The sequence below is a fragment of the Erythranthe guttata genome, chromosome 2 (genome assembly GCF_056151865.1).
Source record: "Erythranthe guttata isolate IM_541 chromosome 2, IM_541, whole genome shotgun sequence".
Lineage (NCBI taxonomy): Eukaryota > Viridiplantae > Streptophyta > Magnoliopsida > Lamiales > Phrymaceae > Erythranthe > Erythranthe guttata.
Genome location: NC_142534.1, coordinates 17186656 through 17211266, shown reverse-complemented (window position 1 = coordinate 17211266; position 24611 = coordinate 17186656). Strand labels below are relative to the sequence as shown.

Here is a 24611-nt window from a genome sequence, read left to right as displayed (position 1 = left end):
CTTGTACGATACGTGCACTTGCGTGTAGGTTTTCGGCCAACAAGTTTTTGGCGCCGTTGCCGGGGAATATTTTAATTATTTATTTTATTCTAGCTCTATATTTGAACAATTTTCACGATTCACCCATTTAATTTTCGTTTTATTTTATTTTTGTTTTAGGTACTGTGTATGCGCAGAAGACTCGATCTAGCTAGAGAACCGTTTGATCCCGAAATCGAACGAACTTTTCGAGCCGCTAGGAGACGACAACGCGCAAACAATATAATGGAGGACGAAGAACGCAGGGCAGCGGGTAATTTACTCAATGCCAACGGAAACCAAGTCCAAGACCCTCCCCTTCAACTTCCAGCACAGCCAGCAGTTCGTCCACGGGCACTTCAAGACTACATAATCCCAACGCTAGACGGATTCCGCCCGAGCATCCAATATCCACCCATTGAGGCGCATAATTTTGAGATCAAACAAGGCCTTTTGACGATGCTCCAAAATAACGGGCTCTTTAGTGGGTTGGCAGGTGAAGATCCCCATCTGCACATTGTCAATTTTCTAGATACCTGTAACTCCCACCGTCAAAACGGCGTTTCCCAAGAGGCGCTTCAATTAATTCTCTTCAAGCACTCCCTACAAGGAAGAGCTCGCCAGTGGTTGATGTCCCAAGCCCCCCACTCTATCTCGTCGTGGCCTCAACTCCTCAACCTTTTCATGAAAGTCTATAGCTCACCCGAGAAGGACGAGAGAATCCGGCGAGAAATTCACAATTTTGTCCAAGAGCAAGGCGAGCAATTATACGAGGCATGGGAGAGATTTAAAACTCTTTTGCGGCAATGTCCAACACATGGAGTCGAACAATGGCGGCAAATCCACATCTTCTACCAAGGGATTAACGAGAATGCGCGAACGGTCTTAGATGCATCCACCGGGGGAAATTTTATGAGTCAATCGATACCGGATGCTTTCATCATGTTGGATCAAATTGCTCAAAATCGGTTTGCCAAGTCAAGCGAGAGGACGGTTAGTGGAGCCAAGAAAGTTCCCGGAGTGTTGGAGTTAGATGCAATTACGGCCCTTCAAGCTCAAGTGACCCAAATTGCTCAACAAAATCAACTCCTTCTGCAGCACATCAAAGCAAGTCCACCACAACAAGTCAAAGCAATTGAATCTCCATGTTGTGAAATTTGCAGTGGAAATCACTACACGCTCCAATGCCAACAAGATGTGGAGTCGCTCAACTACGTCAACAATGCGCCTCGCCAATTCCAAAATCAAGGGTGGAGATCACAAGGGCAATATGGAGGAAATCAACAAGGCCAAGGATATCAAAGACCTCAAGGTCAATTCCAAAATCAAGCCCCTCCTCAACAAAGCTATCAAGGCAACAATCCACCGGCCCAAAAATCAAACACGGATGAGATATTGGCCCAATTCATGACCGCTACCCAAGCCTCGTTGCGAAATTTGGAGAACCAACTCGCTCAATTAGCTTTGAAGCAAGAGAACCGCCCGCCGGGAGCATTGCCATCGAATACGGAAGATCCTCGAAATCAAAAGTTCGAGACGTGCCAAGCTATCGATGTCAAGAGCGAAAAAAGGGAAGAAATTCAAATCAAGCCGCAAGTCACTGTAGCCGAATGGGTCGAGCCGATCCCATATCCACAAAGATTGCTAACGAAAAAGATCGAGGTCGAGACATGCCAAGCAGTCACCTTGAAGAACGGTAAGCAATTGGAGGAAGCCCCACGAAAAGAGAAGAGAAGCACGGTAATCGAGAAGCCGAAAAAGAATGAGGAAAAAGAATCATCTCATGACGAGCCACCATCGACGGTGCCTCCACAAGTCCCTCCAATTCCTTATCCTCAAAAGTTTGTAAAGAAGAAGCTCGATGCCGAATATCAAAGATTTTTGGACAAGTTGAAGGAAATTCGCATAAATATTCCTTTCATTGAAGCACTACAAAAGATGCCAAAGTGGGTGAAGTTCCTCAAGGACCTCGTGAAGAAAAGTAAGAAATTGCAAGGGAACGAGATGATCCAACTCACGGAGCAAATTAGTGCGATTCTTACTCGGCCTCTTCCACAAAAACTCGGCGATCCAGGTAAGTTTACTATTCCCTGTACTATAGGAGGTAAAAATTTTAGATCGCTCATTGATTTAGGCGCTAGCATTAATCTTATGCCGTACTCTACTTTTAAAAATCTTGGGTTAGGAGAAATTGAACCGACGGCTATAACTCTTCAATTAGCCGATAGATCTTTAGTTTACCCAAAAGGTATTTTAGAGAATGTGCTAGTGAAAGTTAATAAATTTATCTTCCCTGTTGATTTCGTTATACTTGATATAGATGAGGATAGGGAGATACCTCTTATCGTAGGGAGACCGTTTTTAGCCACGTCGAAAACTCTCATTGATTGTGCTAGTGGTGATCTTACAATGACTGTGCATGATCAAACAATCAAATTCAATGTTTTTAGTGCTAATAAAAATCCATGTGAAAATAATGATTGTTTTGCTATTGAGCTTATGGATTTTACAAATAATGAAAAGTTTGATGTTTCGATCTTGGACAATGGGAAAGCATCTTTGAGTGCAGGAGATGATGGCGGAAACGGGAATCGGACGGAGCAAGTTTATTTCATGGACTCAATTTTAAATCCTCCAAGAGAAAGTCATGCGAGTCGAGGTCTTAACGACGATGAGAATGCAAGGAAGATGTTGCCAACCAAAGGTTCGAGCAAGTCACGAGAGAAGGATGAGTCAAGCTATTGTGGTCGTAAGGAGAAAATCAAAAAGGAATTGCACAAAGGACAATTGGTGTTATTGTGCAAATCCTGTCTTTGGTTATTTCCAAGGAAGCGCAAATCAAAGTGGTCGCGGCCGTTTATTGTCCAAGAAATTCTTCCTCACGAGGTGGTCAAAATAAAGGAGCGCGATTCAAATCGTACGTTCAACGTAAAACGGAGCCGGCTCAAACCGTATTGGGAAGCGAGTGAAGATTGCCAAGTGACTTCGGTCACTTTTGCTTGAAATTAAAGAAGCAACGTCCGGCTGAAGACTTTAAACTTAGCGCTTCTCGGGAGGCAACCCGAGCTTTATTGTTTTTCGTATTTTTATTTAATTTTTCGTTTCGTTTTTAATATCATAAGCATGCATTCTAATTTATTATTTGAATTTTATTTTTCAGGGTCGAAAAAGTGATAAATAAGAAGTTTCAGGGGCACTAATCAGAAGTTTGTAATTTTCAGGGGCCCAATTGCAATTATTTACACGGCCGTGCAAGAAAAGGGCGTAAAACTCACACGGCCGTGTGAGATTTCGGGAAGCTACTGTATAAAATCGTGAAATGGCACGGCCGTGCGAAAAAGACCTGGAATTTCACACGGCCGTCCGAATTTTGGAGCAGCATCTGCCCAATTTCGAGAAACGGTGCGGCCGTCCCAGAACTAGGCCAAAACACGGGACGGCCGTCCCATGGGCAGCAGTGAAGCAGAACGCTCGGACGGCCGTCCGAGAAAGAGGGCAAAACGCGGGACGGCCGTCCGAGGCTATTACTGGTCGTTTTAAATTCTAAAAATTCGATTTTGCCCCCATTTCTTCCTAAACCCTTCTCTTTCATCCTCACAACCTCCCACACACAATTTTCGAATGGAGGCTCGAGCATCGAGCCAACTTCTTCAAAATCTCATCTTTCAAGGCACGCCCGAGTGCATCGAGCCGGCATCAGCCGGCACCCATTCTTGAGCCCGTGTCCGAGCCGCCGATGAAGATGAGCGTGAGAGAGCGAGGGAGGAGCACCCCGATCACATCGACCCCGACTAAATCAGGTGTTTTCTATCCTTAAACTTTGTGCTAATTTCGTTGAGGGCAACGAAAATTTTAAGTTTGGGGGTGAAAAACATGTTATTTTTTGTGCTTAATTGTTTTAGTTTGCATGCATTAGGTTTTATTCGTTTTTATTGTTTTTCTCGTTTTTCCGGAATATAAAAAAAAAAAAAAAAAAAAAATTGCTTGAGTTGAATGCATCGATGATTTGTGATGATGAGAGATGATCAATGTTTGATGATGAAATTGCTTGTTTTGTGTGATAAGGATTTGATGTTTGTTTAGCTTTCGATTCAACGGGACTTAGAAGCAAATTATTGCTAGGAATCACATTTTGTGCATTGATTTGGTTGAATGTTTTGTATTTTAAATTTGGAATTAATTTGTGCTATATCATGCTATGTTCGGTTTTAGAACTCACCCTAGGAAATTTATGATACGAAGTATTGAGTAGTGAGTGATTTGGGATATGATTTGGGCCTTCTTTGAACCGTTTGAGCCTTTCAAGCCGACCTTTTTATCGAAATTATCCTTAGAACCTTGATTTGAGCCTCGGAGAAAAGGTGTTCTTTCTTTTAGCCAATGTGTAAGGTAGAATAGGTGGAGATTCTTGAAAATTACCCCTTGGAAGTTCAGTCGAAATTTTTCTTAAGGTCCTTCTTCTTCTTCTTCGAAAAAAAAAAAAAAAAAAAAAAAAAAAAAAAAAAAAAAAAAAAAAAAAAAAAAAAAAAAAGAAGACAAATATCTATGCTTCTATATATATATATAAAAAAAAAAAAAAAAAAAAAAAAAAAAAAAAAAAAAAAAAAAAGAAAAGAAAAGAAGAAGAAGAAGAGACTAGAAGGGAGAAATAAGGACTAGTTGTTGAATTATTTTTTGAAAACTCGATCCATTGCCTCAAAAGCAAAAGTGGAGACTTTTGAACTTTTGAGAATCGAGTTTATTAAAGTCCGTATAGGTGAATTCATTGTTTCAAACGCCTGTCTTTCAAATTTTGGCGTAATCACCTAAATTCAAGAAGAATAGCCACACATACCCATTTTTCCTACCTCGAACCAAAGAGCCTAACAATTGAAAGCCACAAAGCCCCAATGATCCCAATAGCTTAATGTTCGATATTAGTAGAGTAGAATAATTTGGTGAGTATTTGGAGTCAAGCATATGCATGTAAGTATAAATTTTCTCTATTTTTAACTTGCACATATGGGATACTTGAAGCAATTGTATGATTTGTGGTTTTTTGTAATGGTGAGTGACTAAGTGTTGTTGAATTTTGAGCTTGCGAATGTCTAAGGAATTGTCATTATAATTACAAGTTCTGAAAACGTGAAGTTGATCATTGATCTATGTGATGAGATGTTATCGTTGAAGTTATTTGCTTATTGGTAGATTTTTGCTTGAGGACAAGCAAAAGTTCAAGTTTGGGGGTGTGTTAAGTGTATATTTTTACACTTTATCGTATCTTTTTATTTGAGCTTTTGGTGTGTTTTAACGATAATTGGTGCTTAAAAAGTTGATTTATTGTATTTTAGGTACAAATTGAAGAATTGGAAAAGTATGGGGTCAAAACTGCAATTTTGGAGAAAATATGGGCCAAAAGTGAAAAAAGCAGAATTCTGGAGAATAGACCGCGCGGCCGTGCGGATTTTAGGCATAAATCTCACACGGCCGTCCGGATGGGCGAGTTGGCGCAGTGAGGGAATCTTAATTGTACAAGGAAACTGCCTTCTTCCCCAAGTTTTTCACCCTATATAAGACCAAGCCAAGCACACAATTAGAGGGCCATCTTTTGACGCAAATTCAAGAGCAAAGAAGATCAACGAAGATTCAAGCATAGTTTTTCTTATTTAATTTATTTATTTTATTTTATTTATCATAAGAATTACGAGTAGCTAAGTTTTTATTTCTAGGATTTTATTTGGAACCCTATGTGGGATTTATGAACCCAATTCTATGATTTTATGCAAGTTTTAATTCCGGATTATTTCTTCTACTTGTTTTATTAAGTGCATGAACTTGATCAACTTATGTGCTTTTATGTTATTGTTAATCGCATGAATCGGAAGATCGGGTTAATAATTAGAACTGTGGTAGAAGAGCCTTTGTGGTATTAACATAGGAATATAGTTAATCTCTTAGGTAGCCATTATTGAGATTTGTGCTTAATGCTGTGTTCTAGAATTAATTGCATAGGAATATAGTAATTGAATCTAGAGTATTAGAATTGTAATACACGCGGAAGCGGGTTATGATTATTTTAGCATCTCAGGTTAATAATCCGGGTTAATTGCTTGCATAATTGAAGGAATTGGGGGAATAATAATCACATAGGGGGAAGAATAAAATCCTAGGCTTGTCTACTTTGATTAATCTTCGTTTTTAATTGCTTTCGTGTTCTTGTCTTTTTAATTTGCTTTTTAAATTAGTTTAATTTAGTTATTTCTCCCTAAAGTCGACTGTGTAGGGTGGGCTTGATAATAATTGGTAGAATTTAGCGTCTAGGATTAGATAATTAAATATTCCCTGTGGGTTCGATATCCGGACTTAATTGTCCACTATATTACTTGTACGATACGTGCACTTGCGTGTAGGTTTTCGGCCAACACTTATTTTGAAGGAGCTTGGGCTTTCGTGTAATGGGCCTAATTGGTATATGAATTTGAGGGCCCATTGGGCCGGCCCATTTAGGTATATCATTAAGCCCCCAAACTCTCGATTCGAGACGGGGGCTTGTGTAGAGGGATCCGGGTCGTGTCGAGAGTTAATTGCGTTATTTTCGTTGGTGGTGAAGTAATTCCTTAATTTAAATAAGGGATAATTGTTTTTATTTGGCAGCGAGGTATATATTTAAGGGTTTTAAATATTATACCAGGGCCATATAAGTAGACTTCTTGTGCGGTGGAGAGTATTAAACTTCAACGTCTTGCAATAAATATGGGTATGTTCTTTTAATTCTGGGTCTTCTTCTGTGCTTTTCTTCTCTTGAAAATTTTTCTTCCCGTTTTTTTTTTTTTTTTTTTTTTTTTTTTTCGGGGAAAAATTTTTCTCATGTCGAACTCGGGTAATTCGAAATCTTTACGAATCAAACTTCGAGATCCGGTTGAAGGTGTCAAGAAAACTTTTGGTACTGTGGGTATGGAACGCGAGAAACTTGTAGTATCCGGTGGTAAAATCGGATCTGCGTCAGTAGAATCACGAATCGAAAGGAGCAAGGTGGAGCTTAGTAGAGGTAGTGGCTCGGCTGGAGGAGTTGGCTTGGACCGATCAGGCGCCAACTCCCGGATTTGTGAGGGTGCGCAGCCCGAGGGAGCCGGTGGCGCGGTTGGAGAAGGTGGCGCGCGCGCGTCGGGCACGGTGGCCGATGGACGCGCGCGCGCGTCTGCTAGGGTTGGGGAGTTTGCGACGCGCGCGTTGGTTGGTGGTCGGGGAAGTGGCACGCGCGCGTCGGTTGGTAGTCGAGGAAGCGGGACGCGCGCGGCTGATTGGGTGGAGAGTGGACGTGCGCGCGCGTCTGGGGACGGATCTGGTGAGGACGCGCGCGCGTCGTTGTGCGAGTCTGACGTGTCCGCGCGTGCGCGCGCGTCTGGGCCATCTTTTTCGGCGCGTTCGCGCGCGTCTCTGAGTGGGGGTGCTTCTGCGCGTGGCGGCGCGTCCGGGAGCGCAGATCCGGCGCGTGGGAGAGCGTCTGGGGCTCTTTTTCGCCGCGATTCGCGCGAGGGGGTCGGGCGAAATGAGGAGGGAATTTTGGTTGAAGATGATGTGAATGTTAGGGGTTCCGTAAGGCGAGAAATCATTGAATCTTGGAGTGATGATGTTGAAGCGAGTATTCACGTTAGTGAGCAAGTAGATGGAGTTGCGGCTAGTGGGCGTTATTCTCGACGCCAAATCGTGGATTTCGGGAGCGATAGTGATGATTCTGATCAAGCCCCGTTGGTGAGTGATTATGCTGTGCCAAGTAGTGAAGTTGAGCTGACCGATGAAGAGGAGGAGGAAGATGATATTCCGCCAGGTGATATTGAGATTGATAAGAGGAAGCAAAAGAAAATTAAGTCAATTAATTTGGACTTAGTTGATTTTGATAGTGTGTTGACGGAAGAGCATCTGCACTCTATTCGTCGTTTATCTGGAGCGCCAAGTAACGTTGAGTTGTTGTTGCCTCAGAAGGGTGACCGTTTGTATTCGCCACCCGATGGATTTCATACGGTGTTTTTAGGTTACTTGACGTGTACATCTCAGATTACACCGCATCCGACCTTGTTGAAGGTCTGCGAGGAATTCAAGATTGGGTATAGTCAGCTAACGCCCAGTGCTGTTCTGATTTTCCAGGCGTTTCATTTTAGGGTGGCTCGAGTAGGTCTGCCTGTGTCTGTGAGTTTATTTAAGGCGTTATTTACGTTACATCGGCCCAATCAGATGCCTTTCTTTTGCTTTCATCCTCGCGTTCATTACCAATTCGTGAAGAGTGTGAAGCTATCTTTGGGGAAATGGAAGACCTATTTTTTTTTACGTGAGGGCTCCCACTTTTGATGTTCCCGTAGTTTGGAACCCTACGTGTGAGAGTTTCGTAATGACTGCAAATATGGCGAAGAGGATTGAGGAATCTGGGTTGTGTGGTGTGGAATTTGATCCGAGGAGTTTGATACCGACGGTGAAGGGTCAGCATCGTATATCCTTTTGTTGCCTTGACTTGTGTTCCTCTTCTTTGTTGTTTTTTTTTTTTTTTTTTTTGTAGTGTATATCCCATGTTTCTTATGTGTTCGTTATCTCTTGTAGATGGGGGTATCACCTTTGCGGCACTTCAAGCTAAGGCGAATGGGTCGTCGAAGAAGGCATCGAAGAAGGCGTCGAAGAAGGTACCCTCTACCTTGGGAGGTTCTTCAAATGGTTTGCCTCATGGGGAGGTCCATGTAGAAGCTCCTCGAGTAGTCGCAGATGATCGTAACAGTGCTGGCGTAGTGGAAGAGCGTCCACCGAAGAGGGATCGTGGCAAGGGAAAGAGGGTGGATACTGAGTATGTGGCTGTGCCTAAGCGTCCACGGGTAGATCCAGAGGAGACTTATGCTTTCCATGGTGGAGGAGGGAAACAATTGTTTACCTATGGTGTGAATCGCGACGGTAAGGAGTCGTATTGGGATGTGTCGGACCATGATTTGCCCTTGTTGAGTACCGAGGGATTTGTTCGGGAGTATGATCGTGCTCGGATGTCTGGTAAGGGTCCTTCTCACATGTTGGAGTTAGCCGGTGGGGACATCTGTCGGGTGAGTCTTTGTTTACTTAAAACAAGATTAGGCGTTACTCCCTCTCTTCCTTGTGTAAATTTTTATTTATATTTTTTTTTTTTTTAGTTGGTAGCGACTTGGAGATACCTCGTGGAGCACGGTAGGAATGCAGAAGCTGGTAAGGAAGAGGATCGGGCTCGAAGTCAAGCACGTGAGGATGAGCTTCTAAGTCAGTTGGAGGAAGCGCGGTCCGATCTCGCTCTACGCTCTGAAGAGCTTGCTCGGAGGACAGAGGAGCTTGCTGAGAGGACGGAGGAGCTCGAGGTTATCCGGGGTGATGCGAAGGCTTATAAAGATGATGTTCATAAGTTGAACGAATGCTACGATCAGCTCAAAGAGAAATATGAAGCTGAGAAGGCGACGGGGAAGAGGTTCCTCGCGACATCAGGTGGTGCGGCTTACAAGGAGTCCATTGTTGATGAGACTAAAGCTAGTTTCCGAGGTAGTGATGAGTGTGCTGCTATGATTGAGGAGCATGCGTTGGCTGTGGTTTATAAGCCATTAGTACGTGCTTGTCGCAAATATCTGCGCGATGCGGGTGGGATCAGCGAGGAAGTGATTCGTGGGATGGAAGCTGGCATATCCGATGAAGAGGAGGAAGAGGTAGATGTCAATGGGACGGACACAGAGCTCGTGAATGACATGGTTGCGGGTGACTCTACTGCGGGTACGTCTTCCGCTCGCGGTAGGGGAGCTTAGACTTATCTGTTAGGATAGCTAACTTTTCCCTTTTATTTTTTATTGCTATTATTTTTTTATGGATTTCGTATTTTATTTTTATCGCTGATGTAGTTGGGTATGTCCACTACTATTTTATTTGAATTTCTTCCTCGTTTGACTTTGAAGTATAAGATTTCGATTTATTTATTTTGACATTGCCAAGAATTAATGGTTGCTTCTATGTGATTACATTAGCATTATACGCGATGTACTTGAGGAGGGGATCAGTCTCCCAAGGTTTTTGTTAGGGGTCGTGCCCTTTGTTTTTGACCACTTGGGTCTATAATATTGTTGTCCGTGGCCACGTTTTAAAAGTAGCACCTCGTGAAACAGTTAAAGGGACTTAGCTAATCCAGCTGGCCAGGCTATACGGATTATCCAAATCACTCTAAGTGTTTGTAGGGTGGTATTGATTTGAACTCATGGTAAGAGGTTATTTGTATAGACGTAAAGGCGTAGATAGTAAAGCGAAAAATATTATTTATTCAACGATAGCATAGGAGAATTGTTACATGCCTATGTGAGGCGAATGTAAGTAAATGACTAATGCGATGGGCCTACGTGAGGCAAAGGTAAATAACTACTGGTGGAGCGAGAAAAAAAAATTGACTTGATAAAAATTGTTCTAAATGATTGTACTACACTTGTTCTTCTTCTTCCACGTCTTGCTTGTACTCGTTCGTTTTGCTGCGTTGATGGTAAAATGAATTCCTTTGGCGTTTCTATGCCTGTCAAAATTACTGAGAAAAAAGAATTTTGTCTAAGCATTTGTATTGAAGACTTAGTAATTGAAGCATAGGGGATGCGTATTGCGCTTTCACGTACCCTACTACGGATTTGATTTTTCTTTCTCGCACTCCAAGACATGAAATGAAGTTGTGAGTTGTCGCGAGTTGCTATGCGATCGTGCCTGCTAGTGGGATTATTTTGTCACGTTAGTAATCGTAAATGAGATTATCTGTGTGTTGAGTTCTAATAGAAGTATAGTTACCCTTGACGATGTGGTATGGAGTGTTGCCGAGCAAGCAGCGCATTGATTGCTTAATATACATCCTCACGTAGTAGGTTCTCGACCTGTAAGGAGACGATGGGATGTGATTATGAATTTCTGATGTAAGTAGCAATTACTAGCCCCCCAGTTTAGGAGGGACATTAACGCACCTTGTTATGTGGTGCGGAATTTCCAACCATGTCTAAGCAGCTTTGCAAGACGAATGACGTGGAAGATTGTGGAGCCTGCATGGGTGACAAATTGTAATTAATTTTTCTTTAGTAGAAATATGGTTGATGATCTCAACTGATCAGAAGTAAGGTAGATGTATACCTTAGGCGTAGAACCGTTTGAGGTTCCCTATATTCCATGTTCTGGGTATAGGGTCTCCGTCAATGTTCTCGAGGCGATATGCTCCAGTGTTGACCACCTTTGTGATTTTATACGGTCCTTCCCACTTTGGGTCGAGCTTTCCGATGGGGTGGGAGGCTTCAGCTTTTCGGAGGACTAGATCTCCGACTTGAAAGGAGCGAGGGCGAACCTTTGAGTTATATGCCTTGGCCATGCGTGATTTATACATCTGTTGTCGGATGTATGCGATCTCACGTAACTCATCTACGAGGTCTAGGCTTCCCCGCATAGCCTCTTCATTAGCTGTTGGGTCGTAGTTGGTGACTCGCCAAGATGGTTCTCCGATTTCGACGGGTGCGATTGCCTCTGTTCCGAAAGCTAGATTGAAGGGAGACTCTCCAGTTGCTGCTCTTGGGGTTGTGCGATAAGCCCATAGTGCGTTAGGCAATTCGTCCACCCACTTCCCTTTGGCACTTCCAAGCCTTGTCTTGAGGTGTTGGAGTATGGTGCGATTCGTGACCTCCGTCTGGCCGTTAGCTTGTGGATTGGCTACGGATGTGAAGAACTGTTTGATGTCTAAGCCGAGGCACCAATTCTTTACTTTGTCACCACAAAATTGGGTTCCGTTATCTGAGATAATGGAGCGTGGGATCCCAAAGCGACAGACGATGTTCTTCCATAGGAATTGGATGACTTCTTCTTCTCGGATGCGTGCTAAGGGTTCAGCTTCCACCCATTTGGTGAAGTAGTCCACTGCTACGATGAGGTATTTACGTCCTCCTGTGGCGGGCGGGAATGGTCCGACCAAATCCATCCCCCATTGGGCGAAAGGGATGGGGCTGTCAATCGGTTGCATTAATGCCGCTGGTAGGTGAGTGATATTTGCATGCTCTTGGCAGGGTTTACACTTCCGGACTAACTTCTTCGCGTCTTCATGCATCGTTGGCCAATAGTAGCCTTGCCTCAGTAGTTTGAGAGCTAAAGTTCTCCCGCTTAAGTGATTTCCGCAGATGCCTTCGTGTACTTCTCTAAGTACGTAATCCGCTGTGGTCGGGTCGAGGCACTTGAGGTAAGGGAATGAGAATCCTCGTTTGTATAATTCTTCTCCCACTATGACGAAGCGAGCGGCTCTCGTTTTTAACTTTCGCGCTTCGGTGGATTCCGCTGGAAGTTCTCCCTTCTTGAGATACGTCAGGATTGGAGTGAACCAGCATGGTTCATCCTCCTCGGTGTACTGTACTTCTGTGGGTGAAGTTATCTCTGGCTGAGGTGAGGTGAGGAGCGTCACCTTCCGACTTCCGATGCTGGCCATGGAGCTTCCAAGCCTAGCTAATTTGTCAGCATGGATATTATTGGAGCGAGGTACCTGTCTTATCTCGTAGCTCTCGAATTTAGATAAGAGAGTGTGCGCGAGAGCTAAGTATTTGGCCATGGTGTCTTCTTTAGCCTCGTAAGCTCCAAGTACTTGGTTGACGACGAGCTGAGAGTCGCTTTGGATTAGGAGCTTGCGCGCTCCGGCTGCTAGGGCGAGGCGGATTCCTGCTATCAGCGCTTCATACTCAGCGACGTTGTTCGAGGCTGTGAATTCGAAGCGTTGAGCATACTCGAATTCGTCTCCGTCGGGGTTTGTTAGTACGATGCCCGCTCCACCTCCTGTTGTAGTAGAAGATCCATCGACGCTGACGGACCAAGTAGGTAGAGAGGTGCTTTCTTCTACTGTGGTCATTTCGACTAGAAAGTCAGCCAGTATTTGCGCTTTGATAGCTGGGCGGGGTTTGAATTCTACTCCGTATTCACTTAGCTCTATAGCCCATTTTGCTAATCGTCCGGACGTTTCGGGACTCCTTAGTATTTGCTTCAGTGGATAATTGGTGAGAACCACTACTTGATGTGACTGGAAGTAAGGTCGAAGCTTCCGGGCTGCGTTGATGAGGGCGAGAGCGAGCTTCTCCATATTGGTATAGCGTTGCTCGGCCCCTTGAAGAGCGCGACTTATGTAGTATATGGGTTGGTGACCTCTTCCTCCATCTCGGATGAGGACCGCGCTGATGGCATCAGCCGAGGTAGCTAAGTACAACATGAGTGTGTCTCCCGGCTGAGGTTTTGTGAGCAAGGGTGGTGAAGCGAGGTATGACTTTAGCTCAGTGAAGGCTTTTTGACATGCCTCATCCCACTCGAACTTTTTTGCTCCCCTTAGAATCTTGAAAAATGGGAGAGCCTTGTCCGCTGATCTTGAAATGAATCTATTCAGGGATGCTAAACAGCCGTTGAGTTGTTGAACTTTCTTGATCGATGTTGGCGGAGCCATGGAGGTGATTGCTTCGATTTTAGCGGGATTAGCTTCGATTCCTCGCTGCGAAATCATATAACCCAAAAATTTGCCTCCCTTAACCCCGAATGAACATTTGAGGGGGTTGAGCTTCATCTTATATTTTCGCAGGGTGGCGAAACACTGATCCAGATCAATTAGGTGGTCCGAGACCTTGACACTTTTGACGAGCATGTCGTCGATATACACCTCCATATTTTTCCCGATCTGATCTGCGAACATTTTGTTCACTAGACGCTGGTAGGTGGCTCCTGCGTTTTTTAACCCGAAGGGCATGACTTGATAGCAGTAGATGCCTTGGTCAGTGATGAAACTAGCCTTCTCTTGATCTTCTGGTGTAAGTAAGATCTGGTTATATCCTTGGTATGCATCGAGGAAGCTGAGGAGTTCGCACCCCGAGGTCGAATCGATGAGCTGATCGATTCTGGGTAGAGGAAATGGGTCCTTAGGACAGGCTTTGTTGAGGTCAGTGAAGTCTACGCATAATCTCCATTTTCCTCCGGGTTTAGGAACGAGCACCACGTTCGACAACCATTCAGGATACTGAACTGGTCGTATATGACCTGCCTCTAGAAGTTTAGCCACTTCTGCTTTGATATGCTTGTTGCGTTCGGGTCCAAACGTTCGTTTCCTCTGTTTGACTGGCTTCATCCTCTTGTCGACGTTAAGTCGATGTAGGGCTACCTGAGGGGGAATGCCCGACAAATCTTGGGCTTTCCATGCGAACACATCTCCATTGTGTCGCAGGAAGTTGATTAGCTGCTGCTCCGTCTCAGGATCTAAATCAGATCCGATGCGTAAGAGTTTGGAATCATCTCCAGGTGTGAGCTCTATGAGCTTAAGCTCTTCGACATCTGCTAGCTTGATGCTATCGTCTGGTACACTGATGAGGATTTCTTTATTGTCCTCAATGATTGCATTGACCCACTTCCGTTTGTCGGATTTTTGGGTATCGTCTCCCTTTCCGGGCGGTTTAGGCTTCTTTGAGGGTTCTCGTAGGGCCCTTGCATAGCATTCTCGAGCGAGACGTCTATCTCCAAGCACTTCTCCCATTCCATAGGGAGTAGGGAACTTCCATTTCTGATGGTAGGAGGAAGGTACTGACTTGAATGTGTGGATGGCTGGCCTCCCCAGAATGATGTTGTAGGGTGATGGTCTGTCGACGACGAGGAACTTGATTAGTTTCGTGATTCGACAGGGGTCTTCCCCTAAAGAAACAGGCAGCTCCACTTCTCCCATTGACAAAATGCCTTCTCATGTGAACCCTTTCAGGGGTGTGGAGATGGGACTAAAACGGGCATTATCTATGCCTAGCTGCTTAAAAGCATGGAGGTACATGATGTCAGCTGAGCTCCCACCATCCACTAATATTTTCTTGACCAAGAAGTTGGCCACCGTTGTTGTTACCACTAATGCGTCGACATGGTCTTCCTCTGGACCTTCAAGGTCGGAGGAGTTGAAGACTATACTGTGATCAGGTCTTCGTATTTGATATACGCGTTCGGATGGAGAAGCGCGTTCTTGATTCATGCGCGCTGATCGAGCGAGTGTGCGTCTTGCATTATGTGAATCGCCTCCCGCCGGTCCTCCGGAGATGAAGGAGATGATTCCTCGGATAGGCTGGTTATCATTGTTATCTAGGTCACGTCGGTGACCCCCATCTTCTCGTCTTTGTTGTTGATCGCGGTTGTTATCTCGGCGTGGAGGATCATCACGGCGTTTATTTCGCGGCTTATCGACGTATTCGCCTAAATGGCCCTGTTTGATCAGCCTCTCAATCGCCATTTTAAGTTGTGCACACTCTTCCGTAGTATGCCCTCTGTCCTTATGGAAACGACAATAACGATCCGATTTTTCTCGCTTTGCGTTTGGCTGCATAGGACGTGGAGGTTCTGCTAAACCTTTCTGCTCTATCACGTGAAGGATTTCCGTGAGGCGAGTGTTCAGCGGAGTGAACCTATTGTAGGAGGAAGAGCGTTGGTCTTGAGGTGGTAGTGGTGGACGTCGATCGTCGCGCCTCCTATTGTCCTGACGGTCGTCTTCCTTTTTTCTCTTAGGAGGAGCATGGGTAGAGGCTTCCTCTATCCGGACGTATTTTTCGGCTCGATTCAGCAACTCCTCTAAGTTGCTTGGGGGTCTTCCGGCGATAGATTCTTTGAACCTACCAGGTTTCAAATTCTGCTGCATAATCCCGGACAGCATGTCTTGCCCCACACTGGGGACTTCGTGGACGGCCTCTACGAAACGCTTAATGTAGTTACGGAGCGTTTCGTTATCCCTCTGTACTACAGAGAAAAGATGAGCTGGGGTCTTGGCATATTGTTTGTTGATGGCGAACTGGTTGGTGAATCGGGTCGACAACCGAGCGAAGGTGTCAATGGACCCTATGGGTAGGGAGTTGAACCAATTCATTGCCCTCTTGGAGAGAGTGGTACGGAACATTTTGCACATCGCAGCGTCCGTCGGGCCATATAAATCCGCCATGGCACTGAATTTCTCTATATGTTCCTGTGGGTCGGTGGTCCCTTCAAATTGAGGTAACCCCGAAATCTTTACTCCCTGAGGTAATACCTCGCTGAGAATGTCCATGGTGAAGGGACTGCGTCTTGTTGGGAGAGGCATTCTCTCACCTATTTGATTATTTGGTTGGGAGAAAAGGTTTTGGCGTGACATTCGGCTGTTTACCTCGCCTTCTCCCTCATTGAAGAGAGGGACTCTCGGTGGTGATGCGTTCCCCCGTGGGGGTGAGTGTCGACGTTGCTGTCTGGGCAGTGCTCCTCGGTGGTTGGTAGATAACTGCACTCGGGATCGTGGATCCGAGGTAGAGGAGGAGACACTTATTTGATTCGCTATTGGCTGTGGGGCCACGGGTGGCGCTGGTGCTGGTATCGCATTGGGAGCGTTTGCTCCCATCGTGGCGATGTATTGAGTTACAGCCTCCGTGGCGGCGCGAGTAGAAGCTTCCGCTATCATACGTTGGAGCGCGTCCTCGGTTATTTGAACCGTTCGAGGAGCAGGGAGAGGTGGATCGGCGAGTGGTGGGTCCCGAGGGGGGATCACCTGAACCTCGCGAGGTGGATCTGCAGTACGTGGAGGAAGTTGCTCCGCGGCGCGTGGAGGAGGTGGGATGCCAGATCCTCCACGGGTGGGGAGGTTATTAGCTGTGTCGTTTTCTCTCCGAGCTGATGCCTCAGGAGGATCTTGTTGGCTACGTGATCTGGTTTGCATCGTTCCCACAGACGGCGCCAAAATGATGATGCTAAAGTATAGCTCACCTAGGATGATGTAGAAAACAAGCAGGGAGAGCAAAGCTGATCAATAGCTATTCAACTCGATGATCCTGAGGTCCCTACAAAATGAGCACACGTGAACTAAGCCGGGGGTTGATCCGGCGGAAACCCCTCCGACGCTCAAGTCAGATGTACGGATCGTAGAGAAAAGTAGAGAGAATAAACTTGTGGTCGATTATCAATAAAAATGAGAACGTACCTTTACAAATGAATAAAACTTCTATTTATATATCGTTGAATGGGTTGGGCTTACTTTGTTGGGCCCAAGCCTTATTTTGAAGGAGCTTGGGCTTTCGTGTAATGGGCCTAATTGGTATATGAATTTGAGGGCCCATTGGGCCGGCCCATTTAGGTATATCAATTATATATATGCTTTCTTTCGGAGGCGCTATCTCCACCGCATTTTTTCTCTTTTGCACAAATCAGAAATATAATTGAATCGAGCTTAAATTAAAACAAATTTTAACTCGATTATATTAAGGAAAACTTTATTAGATGTTTATTGGGCCCATAGCCTAGAAGTAGAAGCCATAATGGACTACTTTATTAGATATTCGGCTGTTTATTGTATTATATATGCATTGACTTAATTGCAAATCAATTTCCTAAAAAAATGTAGGAATTATTTGAAATACAAAGTAAATTTAAACATAAACTAGCTTATGTGGTTATCGAATCGAAAAATATCGGCGTATCGTTTTCCTCCGTGTATCGTATTGTATCGTATCGTACGATATTTAACCAGCTATTAAAAATTATAAAATATATATATCTACATAATAAAAATACTTTAAAAATGTAAAATGTAATATTTTAAAATCAAACCACTCATTCCTAATTTCTTAAAAAAAAATTTCTATCATAAAATAGGACATAAGTCATAACTGCTCATAAAAATAACATCAACAAAGTTCGACTTTTGATCTCTTATTTGTAAAAAAATTAATCTATCACTCATAATCTTCAAGATCAATGTAACTTAAATTTTTTTCATCTACCAGTTTCAAACGAGTGTCTTCATCCTCATGTTCATCTATCTCTTCAACTTCATCAACTCCAACTTTGGCATTTTCCTATTTTCTCTTATTAATATAAAACTTGACGTGTAAATTTTTTGGATCTAATATATGTAAAAAAAACATTAAATAATATTGAAATTCGTTTTAAGACCCCGATAATGTGAATATTTCGTTTTTTTTTCTTTTTTTCTTTTCTTTTTTTAATATTTTGACTAATATCGTATCGCGATATGGCGATACGATACGATATCTGACAATATTTAACGGTATTTATGCATAGCCGATACATATTATGAAGTGTATCGTTTTGATTGGAACCGTACCGTCTTGCGATATATATCACGGTATCTCGCGACTTTAACTACTATGCTTATGTCATCATTGATATTTCACAACAATAATACGTTAGGAATTTAAAAATAAAAAATAAATAAGAAAATCCAGTTAAGAATGAGTCCATTTATTGGAAAGAAGGCTAAGAAAGGATAAATATTTGTTACAACAATAAGAAGATAGTTTTTGGCAGAAGAGCGCCTATTAGAAAAAACCAGAAACAGAACAGCTTCTGTTGCTTTAATTTATATACCTGCTCTATCTATTTGAGTTGGTTTAAATATCTCTATATGAGTTCATTAATCAGTTTTAAAACATATAGTGGAGTAGCGGACCGCAGAGTATTTCGAAAGTTCTGCAGGAAAAAAAAAATAGCCTCGAGAAAAAAAATAATGGCTAGAACGAGCTTCACTTTTCATGGACAAGAGGGCTGTAAATAGGAAACCACATGTTCTCTTTCACATATCGAATGGTTTCATCCTGCAATGCAACGATTATCAAGTCAAGGATTAGACGAATTGATTAAATTGTCGATACAATTCAATTGAACGAGTTTTAAGTCTCTAGGAGTTTCTAATAAATTGTCCAGAAAAAAAAAATTATTGTAGAAGGTATTTACTATATATGATGTACCTTTGACATGTGTGACAAATCTCTGGGACCCACTTCGCCGTGTCCTTCAGCCACTTCTTCAGCAACTGCTGACCTCAAAACAGCAGCTCCGACCTCTGCTGTGATATCTCGTATACTGACCAAACGAAATTACAAGTTCAGGAAGAAATGTACAAAGAAGAAAGAGATATGAAGAGCCAAATATGTCTTAAATAAAACTAGAAAGGAATAATTAGTTGATCTTAATTTCAAGAATGGGAATATCAAGTTATAGAATGATAGAGTACTTGTCGTGATGGAAACAAGAGAGCCTCCAAATAATCGACTTGTTTACAACGTCTCACCTAAAAGTGAGATAACTTGGCTAGTCTCACGGTGTAATGTGTGCGACATAGTTACTGGTAATTCTTTTTAGTTATAAGGTAATGGCTCTTTGAGATGATTCTTTCTCACCCAGGTAAAATAATAAAGTTACTTACCGATCAATAACTGGTAACCTGATAAAGTTGCTTACCTATCAATAGAAGGATAGAGGACGCCTCTTTGAATTTCTTCATCAGTCATATACGAAGCAAGGCTGTGATAACAACCACAATAAAATTAGTAAAATTTCGGCTGTGATAACCCCAAAATTATTGAACACTTGTTTTATGTCTCCAAATATGACAGATAGAATATCATAGAAAAATGAAGTTGCTGATTCATACCACTCAGAAGCTGCTTGCAGCATTCCATCAGTTATTATACGAGCGCCAGCAAGAAGACTTCCCAAGCCGATTCTAAATGAGCAGAAACACAAATTCATAAAATTGTAAAAGACTAAAAGTAATAGACGAAGTTATATATATATAATTATATATATATATATATACTACATACCCTGGAAAGAGGTACATGTTGTTTGCTTGATTCACATGACCTATCTTCCCGTTCCCTGCATCAAATGGAACAAGTTAAGTCTCATTATAAACAAATAAAAAAGTGAAAGTGACTACTTCGATCCCTTCATCCTCCAGCCTAAAAAATAAGGAAAGCCACTAGAACTAAGATGCCCTTTCTTTAGTAGGGTTGAGGAACCAGCTCATTTATTTTAACCTAGAAATTATGCAATCTTTGGTGAAATTAAGAGAGTACCTAGATCAACATTATCGAAAGGGCTTCCACTTGCGAAGACAATCTTGTCACCAGCATGTTGGAAAGCCTCAATAGCAGTGCATTCAGCTGTTCCACGAGTCACGTAAAGATAGTAGTTCATATTTTCATGCCTGGTCGAAGTTTTATGAGTAATTAAAATGTTAGAAGTAGCAGGGCATAGAAACATACCATTTGCCGTGGGATTTGACATTGCAAAAATAGCAGGTTTAATGGAATCTGATTCTCGCATGGCCTTTAGGACCTGTTCACAAACTCAACAATTAAGCTTAGAATGCATTCATTTTGAGAACATTCAAAATTCAAATACTCAGTACACATGCTATAGCGAAAGTCTGGGGTAATGATAACGAACCTCTTCGCTGAAGATACCGCCAACTCCAGATAAACCAAGAAGCACATGTGGCTTAACTTTTTTAACCTGCATAACGGTTGGATTACTGCAATTATTATCTATATACACAAGGATCTCCAGTCCAAAAAGATGGAAAAGAGAAACAGGCTTAAACAAGCCATCAGTTTGGCTCCAGAAGAATATATAACTTAGTCGTGTTGGAGAAAGACTAACCACATCAAGGAGACTGGATCCCTCGCTAAGTCCAAGTTCTGCAATCTCACCTTGGGATTTAGCAAATGGAGCAGCTGCTGGATCAACACATTTTCTTTCTTTCGTTATGAGACCCTGCGGATGTATATAGCCGAATTTGAGATGACAAAAAGAAGCCGGTTGAAAGAGAAAGTCCTTATAAACTTGATACAAACTAGATTAAATGGATGGTGGTGGGATTCGGACACAGGACCATTCATTTGGAATGACTCTGATACCATGTTAGATAACAACTTCATCTAAAAGCTTTGAGTTGTTAGTTAGGTGAATCATTTGAAACTTATATATTCAAAAATGCTAAAGCTTTGGAGATAACTGAACATTATTCATAATCATCTTGAAGTTGTGGATCATTACATCTTTGTCAAGAAGGAAAAAGTGAGGATCTGCTTCTGGTCCAGTCATTCTTGAAACAGCCTGTAATGCCATCTTAAGAACACCAAGTCCAGCACTGTAATAAGATATTGAATAAAGAAAATAAAGTTTTCCACAGACCATTTAATTTCCCGAACATTGTCATTAGAAAAATGGAAGGTCTATCAAAACTAAGAGTATATGCTACCTTCCAGCTCCCACTACAACTATCTTCTGGTCAGCAAAATCAGTCAATGGCCTTCCCTGGGCCCTAACAGTACCAAGTAGCCCAGCCAAGGCAACACCAGCTGTTCCCTGTATATAACAAGGTAAGGATAAGTGCATCAGTCAATAAGATGCCTCTAATAGAATGTACAGTTTATCCTAGTTAGAGAAAAATAGCAGAGCAATTACCTGTATGTCATCATTGAACATGCAAAACCTTTTACGGTAACGTTCTAGTGTCTCAAAAGCCCACTTCATTTGAAAATCCTCAAACTGAGAACATTATTCCAACAACAAATTGTTAGTTGTGTATTTGACAAGAATATCATCAAAATGAGTATTTCAGAATAAAATAGACCTGCACAATAGCCTTCGGCCAACGTGCATGAACAGCTTCCATGAATTCATCAACAATCGCCAAATATTCTTCTCCTTCCAGCCTAGGTTGTCTGAGTCCTAAATCTGCAATCATGTGAAACACAACACTTACGAAGTCTTCTTTTAAGGAAAATGTTGGCACCTTTTTTCAGTGGAAATCAAGCAATTTCATAAGCTGGAGACTGGACATGGAACATATTGAAGATAAAATTACTCCATGAGCAGAAGAATAATCATTAAGCCAAATCTTTTTTCAACTGAAACAATGTGGTTTGGAAAATTACCACGCCTAAAGCAAGAATAAAAAACAAAAGGAAGTAAGCTTAAACAAGTCAACTCACAAAGGCGATCTTCAAGTAGCTTCTGATTGTTTGTACCAACATCAAGCATAACTGGCAATATCTGGCCATGGAAATAAACAAATCCAGGTATTCAAGAGTATATATAAAACATAGGATTCTAAGAGGAGAATACATAACTCCAAGACTAATAAATAAATATAGACAGTTTATACAAAGTTCTTGCAACAGATGTAAACACTGAAAAAATAGTGGACATACTCTTTGTGGGTTGATGCCAGCAGCTGCGACGTACATGTCGAGCTTACCAATGGGAATACCGATTCCCTGAACACCAAGATCACCGAGACCAAGAATACGACTTCCATCTGTCAGCACAATCATGTCGACCTGAAAAGGGAAATAGTCAACAGAATATGAAGCTAATAATTCGTTTCATTTCATTATCCCCAAAATAAAATCAAACTCTATTTTACATTTTTCAATACATTGCCATCCAAAACGAAGTATTTCAAAACATCCTAACCGTTACACCTCAAAACACATTCCCGAAAATAAAACTGAACATATCAGATTCCCCTGTATAATTACAAAACTCCCAAAACAAAATTAAAGGTTTAATCTATAGTGGGTGAATAAATCAGTTCAGGAAAAATGAAAATTGTCTATAACTGGGGAAAAACAAAAATTCTCCATGAGGACGAGTACATGAAGATGGCATATATATTGTAATGGAGACAACATATAAGTCTAACAAGATACCTGGTGAGAAGGCCAATTATAGATCATAGACATCATCTCCCCTTTATCTTTGGCACTGAAATACATTCCCCGTGGACGCCTAAACAATCCTGAATAATTTTGGCATACCAATCCTACAGTGGGTGTGTATATTATTGGAGCAAAGTCCTTGATGTTATCCATCAACACCTGCAAGTCGAAGTAAATGATTTGTTGAGCTGATATCGCTTTAAACATACTGTTATTGTTCACAGAAGCCATATGACAACGTACTTACTCTGTAGTATAGTGTCTCATTTCTGTCGTGGAGTCTATTCAGAATCCTCCATTTTGCAAGTGATACAACATTATATGATTGACCCTGAGTATTTTTCTCCAACGATCTATAAGATTCCACTGACATCAGAAGTAGAAAAAGGGTTAAGTTCACGCCCTTACTTCTGCAGATTAAATTTGCGAAATATATATTGTATGTATGTCACACACAGACATACAGGGGAAGATCCACCCTCAAATCTATCGCACCTTCAATATTACAAATATTATAGTAATTAAAACCATGAGTCAACTCAGCTATTTGATGGTCTGTCCCATACTTATTTCCTCTGTTATCATTTTTCTCCAGATGAATCATCAGAAAGCACAATAAAATTTGAGATGTCACGCTTTCCAAAAAATAAGAAAACTATATACAAGTTTATGATATGTTGAAGTTCGAAGAAAGGAGAGACTGTCTACTGCAAGTGCAAACAAAGTTTTAGGCAAATATCATCAGTAGACAGTGTTGTTTTAATATAACAGAAGAAAACATCAGTTAACCTTTCATTTTGAGGTTTGGGAAAGGCAACTCCAGTAACAAGAATTAAATATGTGGTTCTAGCTAGTTCAAATAAAAAATGACAGAAACAATAGGTTAATCACTTCAACAAGGATAGTGAAGCTAGCAAACTCACTGAAACGGTCATATTGCTGCTCAAAGGATATCACTCGTGGTGGAAGCAGACCTCGTAATCCCAGTCGATCTCTTTCCGTTATAGGAAAACCTGTATCCTGCATATGTGGAATTTCGACAATTACATACTTCATCTAGAAGCAAACCAAATATGTATTGCTTTCCCATTCCACTGTAATTTCCAGTTATGTCAAATTATCAAGTTAGTGAGTTTGATCATTCTCCTAAATCACAATGAGAATTGATTTCTGCTAAAGTTACGAAGCAACATACATATCAAGTAATATAAAATCCTAGAAACTTGGTAATTTAAATTTGATCATTCACCACAACTCATAGGGAAAAAGAAAAACCGCACATCATTTGCAATAATAAAAAGAAAAAGACTCAGTTATATTTTAAATATAGCCAAATGAATGATGCAAAAGCAAACCCAACTTTCAGGATACTTGTTCCTTTAAATTAACGTCAGAGCCCCTCTGTTCATTCAATGAGAGACAGAAACCTCAGACAACTTCAATTACAGTGTAAGCAAAACCAATTTACAGTATTCATTTACTCTATTATTTCTCATTTTCCCACATATCCATGCCGCTTCAATGATCAAACAGTTTTATCTTAATTAAATTCAATTCAACGTAAATAAACTGAAACTGCAGAGATTAAAAAAAACGAAAAATCAATGACATACGAAAAAAACAATTCAAATCCAAATACAAAAATACAAAACAGATCTCTGAAACAAAGTGTAATGTAACAAATCAACAATTTCCAAATAACAACACTGGAATCAAATCAGTGAACCACAATAAAGCTTTCAAATAGAAAAAAGAAAAATGGACGAACCTTGTTAAACCAGGGATCGTGGAGAATATCAGCACCACGCTTGTGCACCATACAGGGACCAGGAATCGCCGTCGACAGCCGCCGCGACTGGCGGAGACTCGCCGCAGCAGATCGCGCCACTCTCCACATCATTTCAGCCCTAAATTAACCCAAAAAAATTCAACAAACTTCAGACGGGATGGCTCCGGCTTCCAAAAGCTCCACAATGTCAAACAATGGTGTCTGCGTGTGCGTGTGCGCCTGTGTATTTATACATATAAAAAACTCAGTCGACGCGCATACTTACAAAAATCTGTATGTATATATATATAGATCAG

At 41.9% G+C, this 24611-nt stretch overlaps 2 protein-coding genes across 2 annotated transcripts; both read right to left on the bottom strand.

Annotated features, from left to right (window-relative positions):
• Positions 1–14740: 14740 nt before the first annotated feature.
• Positions 14741–15898, bottom strand: LOC148772487 (uncharacterized). The gene is made up of 2 exons (XM_088815061.1): positions 15061–15898; positions 14741–14949 (listed from the first exon to the last, which is right to left on the bottom strand). The coding sequence occupies exons 1-2, from the start codon at positions 15896–15898 to the stop codon at positions 14741–14743; spliced, it is 1047 nt and encodes a 348-aa protein (XP_088671187.1).
• Positions 15899–18239: 2341 nt separating this feature from the next.
• NAD-ME2 (NAD-dependent malic enzyme 2) lies at positions 18240–24603 on the bottom strand. The gene is made up of 19 exons (XM_012988224.2): positions 24295–24603; positions 23450–23546; positions 22774–22892; positions 22518–22685; positions 22017–22145; positions 21798–21858; positions 21437–21540; positions 21268–21351; positions 21062–21168; positions 20857–20950; positions 20461–20574; positions 20248–20313; positions 20064–20136; positions 19875–19961; positions 19620–19674; positions 19448–19519; positions 19255–19317; positions 18762–18876; positions 18240–18608 (listed from the first exon to the last, which is right to left on the bottom strand). The coding sequence occupies exons 1-19, from the start codon at positions 24424–24426 to the stop codon at positions 18537–18539; spliced, it is 1812 nt and encodes a 603-aa protein (XP_012843678.2). The 5' UTR covers positions 24427–24603; the 3' UTR covers positions 18240–18536.
• Between the last annotated feature and the right edge of the window lie 8 nt (positions 24604–24611).

Coding starts and splice junctions, on each gene's coding strand:
- LOC148772487 (XM_088815061.1), bottom strand. CDS start 15,898: ATGAATTGGTTCAACTCCCTACCCATAGGGTCCATTGACACCTTCGCT. Junction 14,950..15,060: donor CTCCGGAGGACCGGCGGGAG/GCGATTCACATA, acceptor ATCACAGTATAG/TCTTCAACTCCTCCGACCTT.
- NAD-ME2 (XM_012988224.2), bottom strand. CDS start 24,426: ATGATGTGGAGAGTGGCGCGATCTGCTGCGGCGAGTCTCCGCCAGTCG. Junction 20,951..21,061: donor GTTGTAGTGGGAGCTGGAAG/GTAGCATATACT, acceptor ATCTTATTACAG/TGCTGGACTTGGTGTTCTTA. Junction 20,575..20,856: donor TTTTCCTTCTTGACAAAGAT/GTAATGATCCAC, acceptor ATACATCCGCAG/GGTCTCATAACGAAAGAAAG.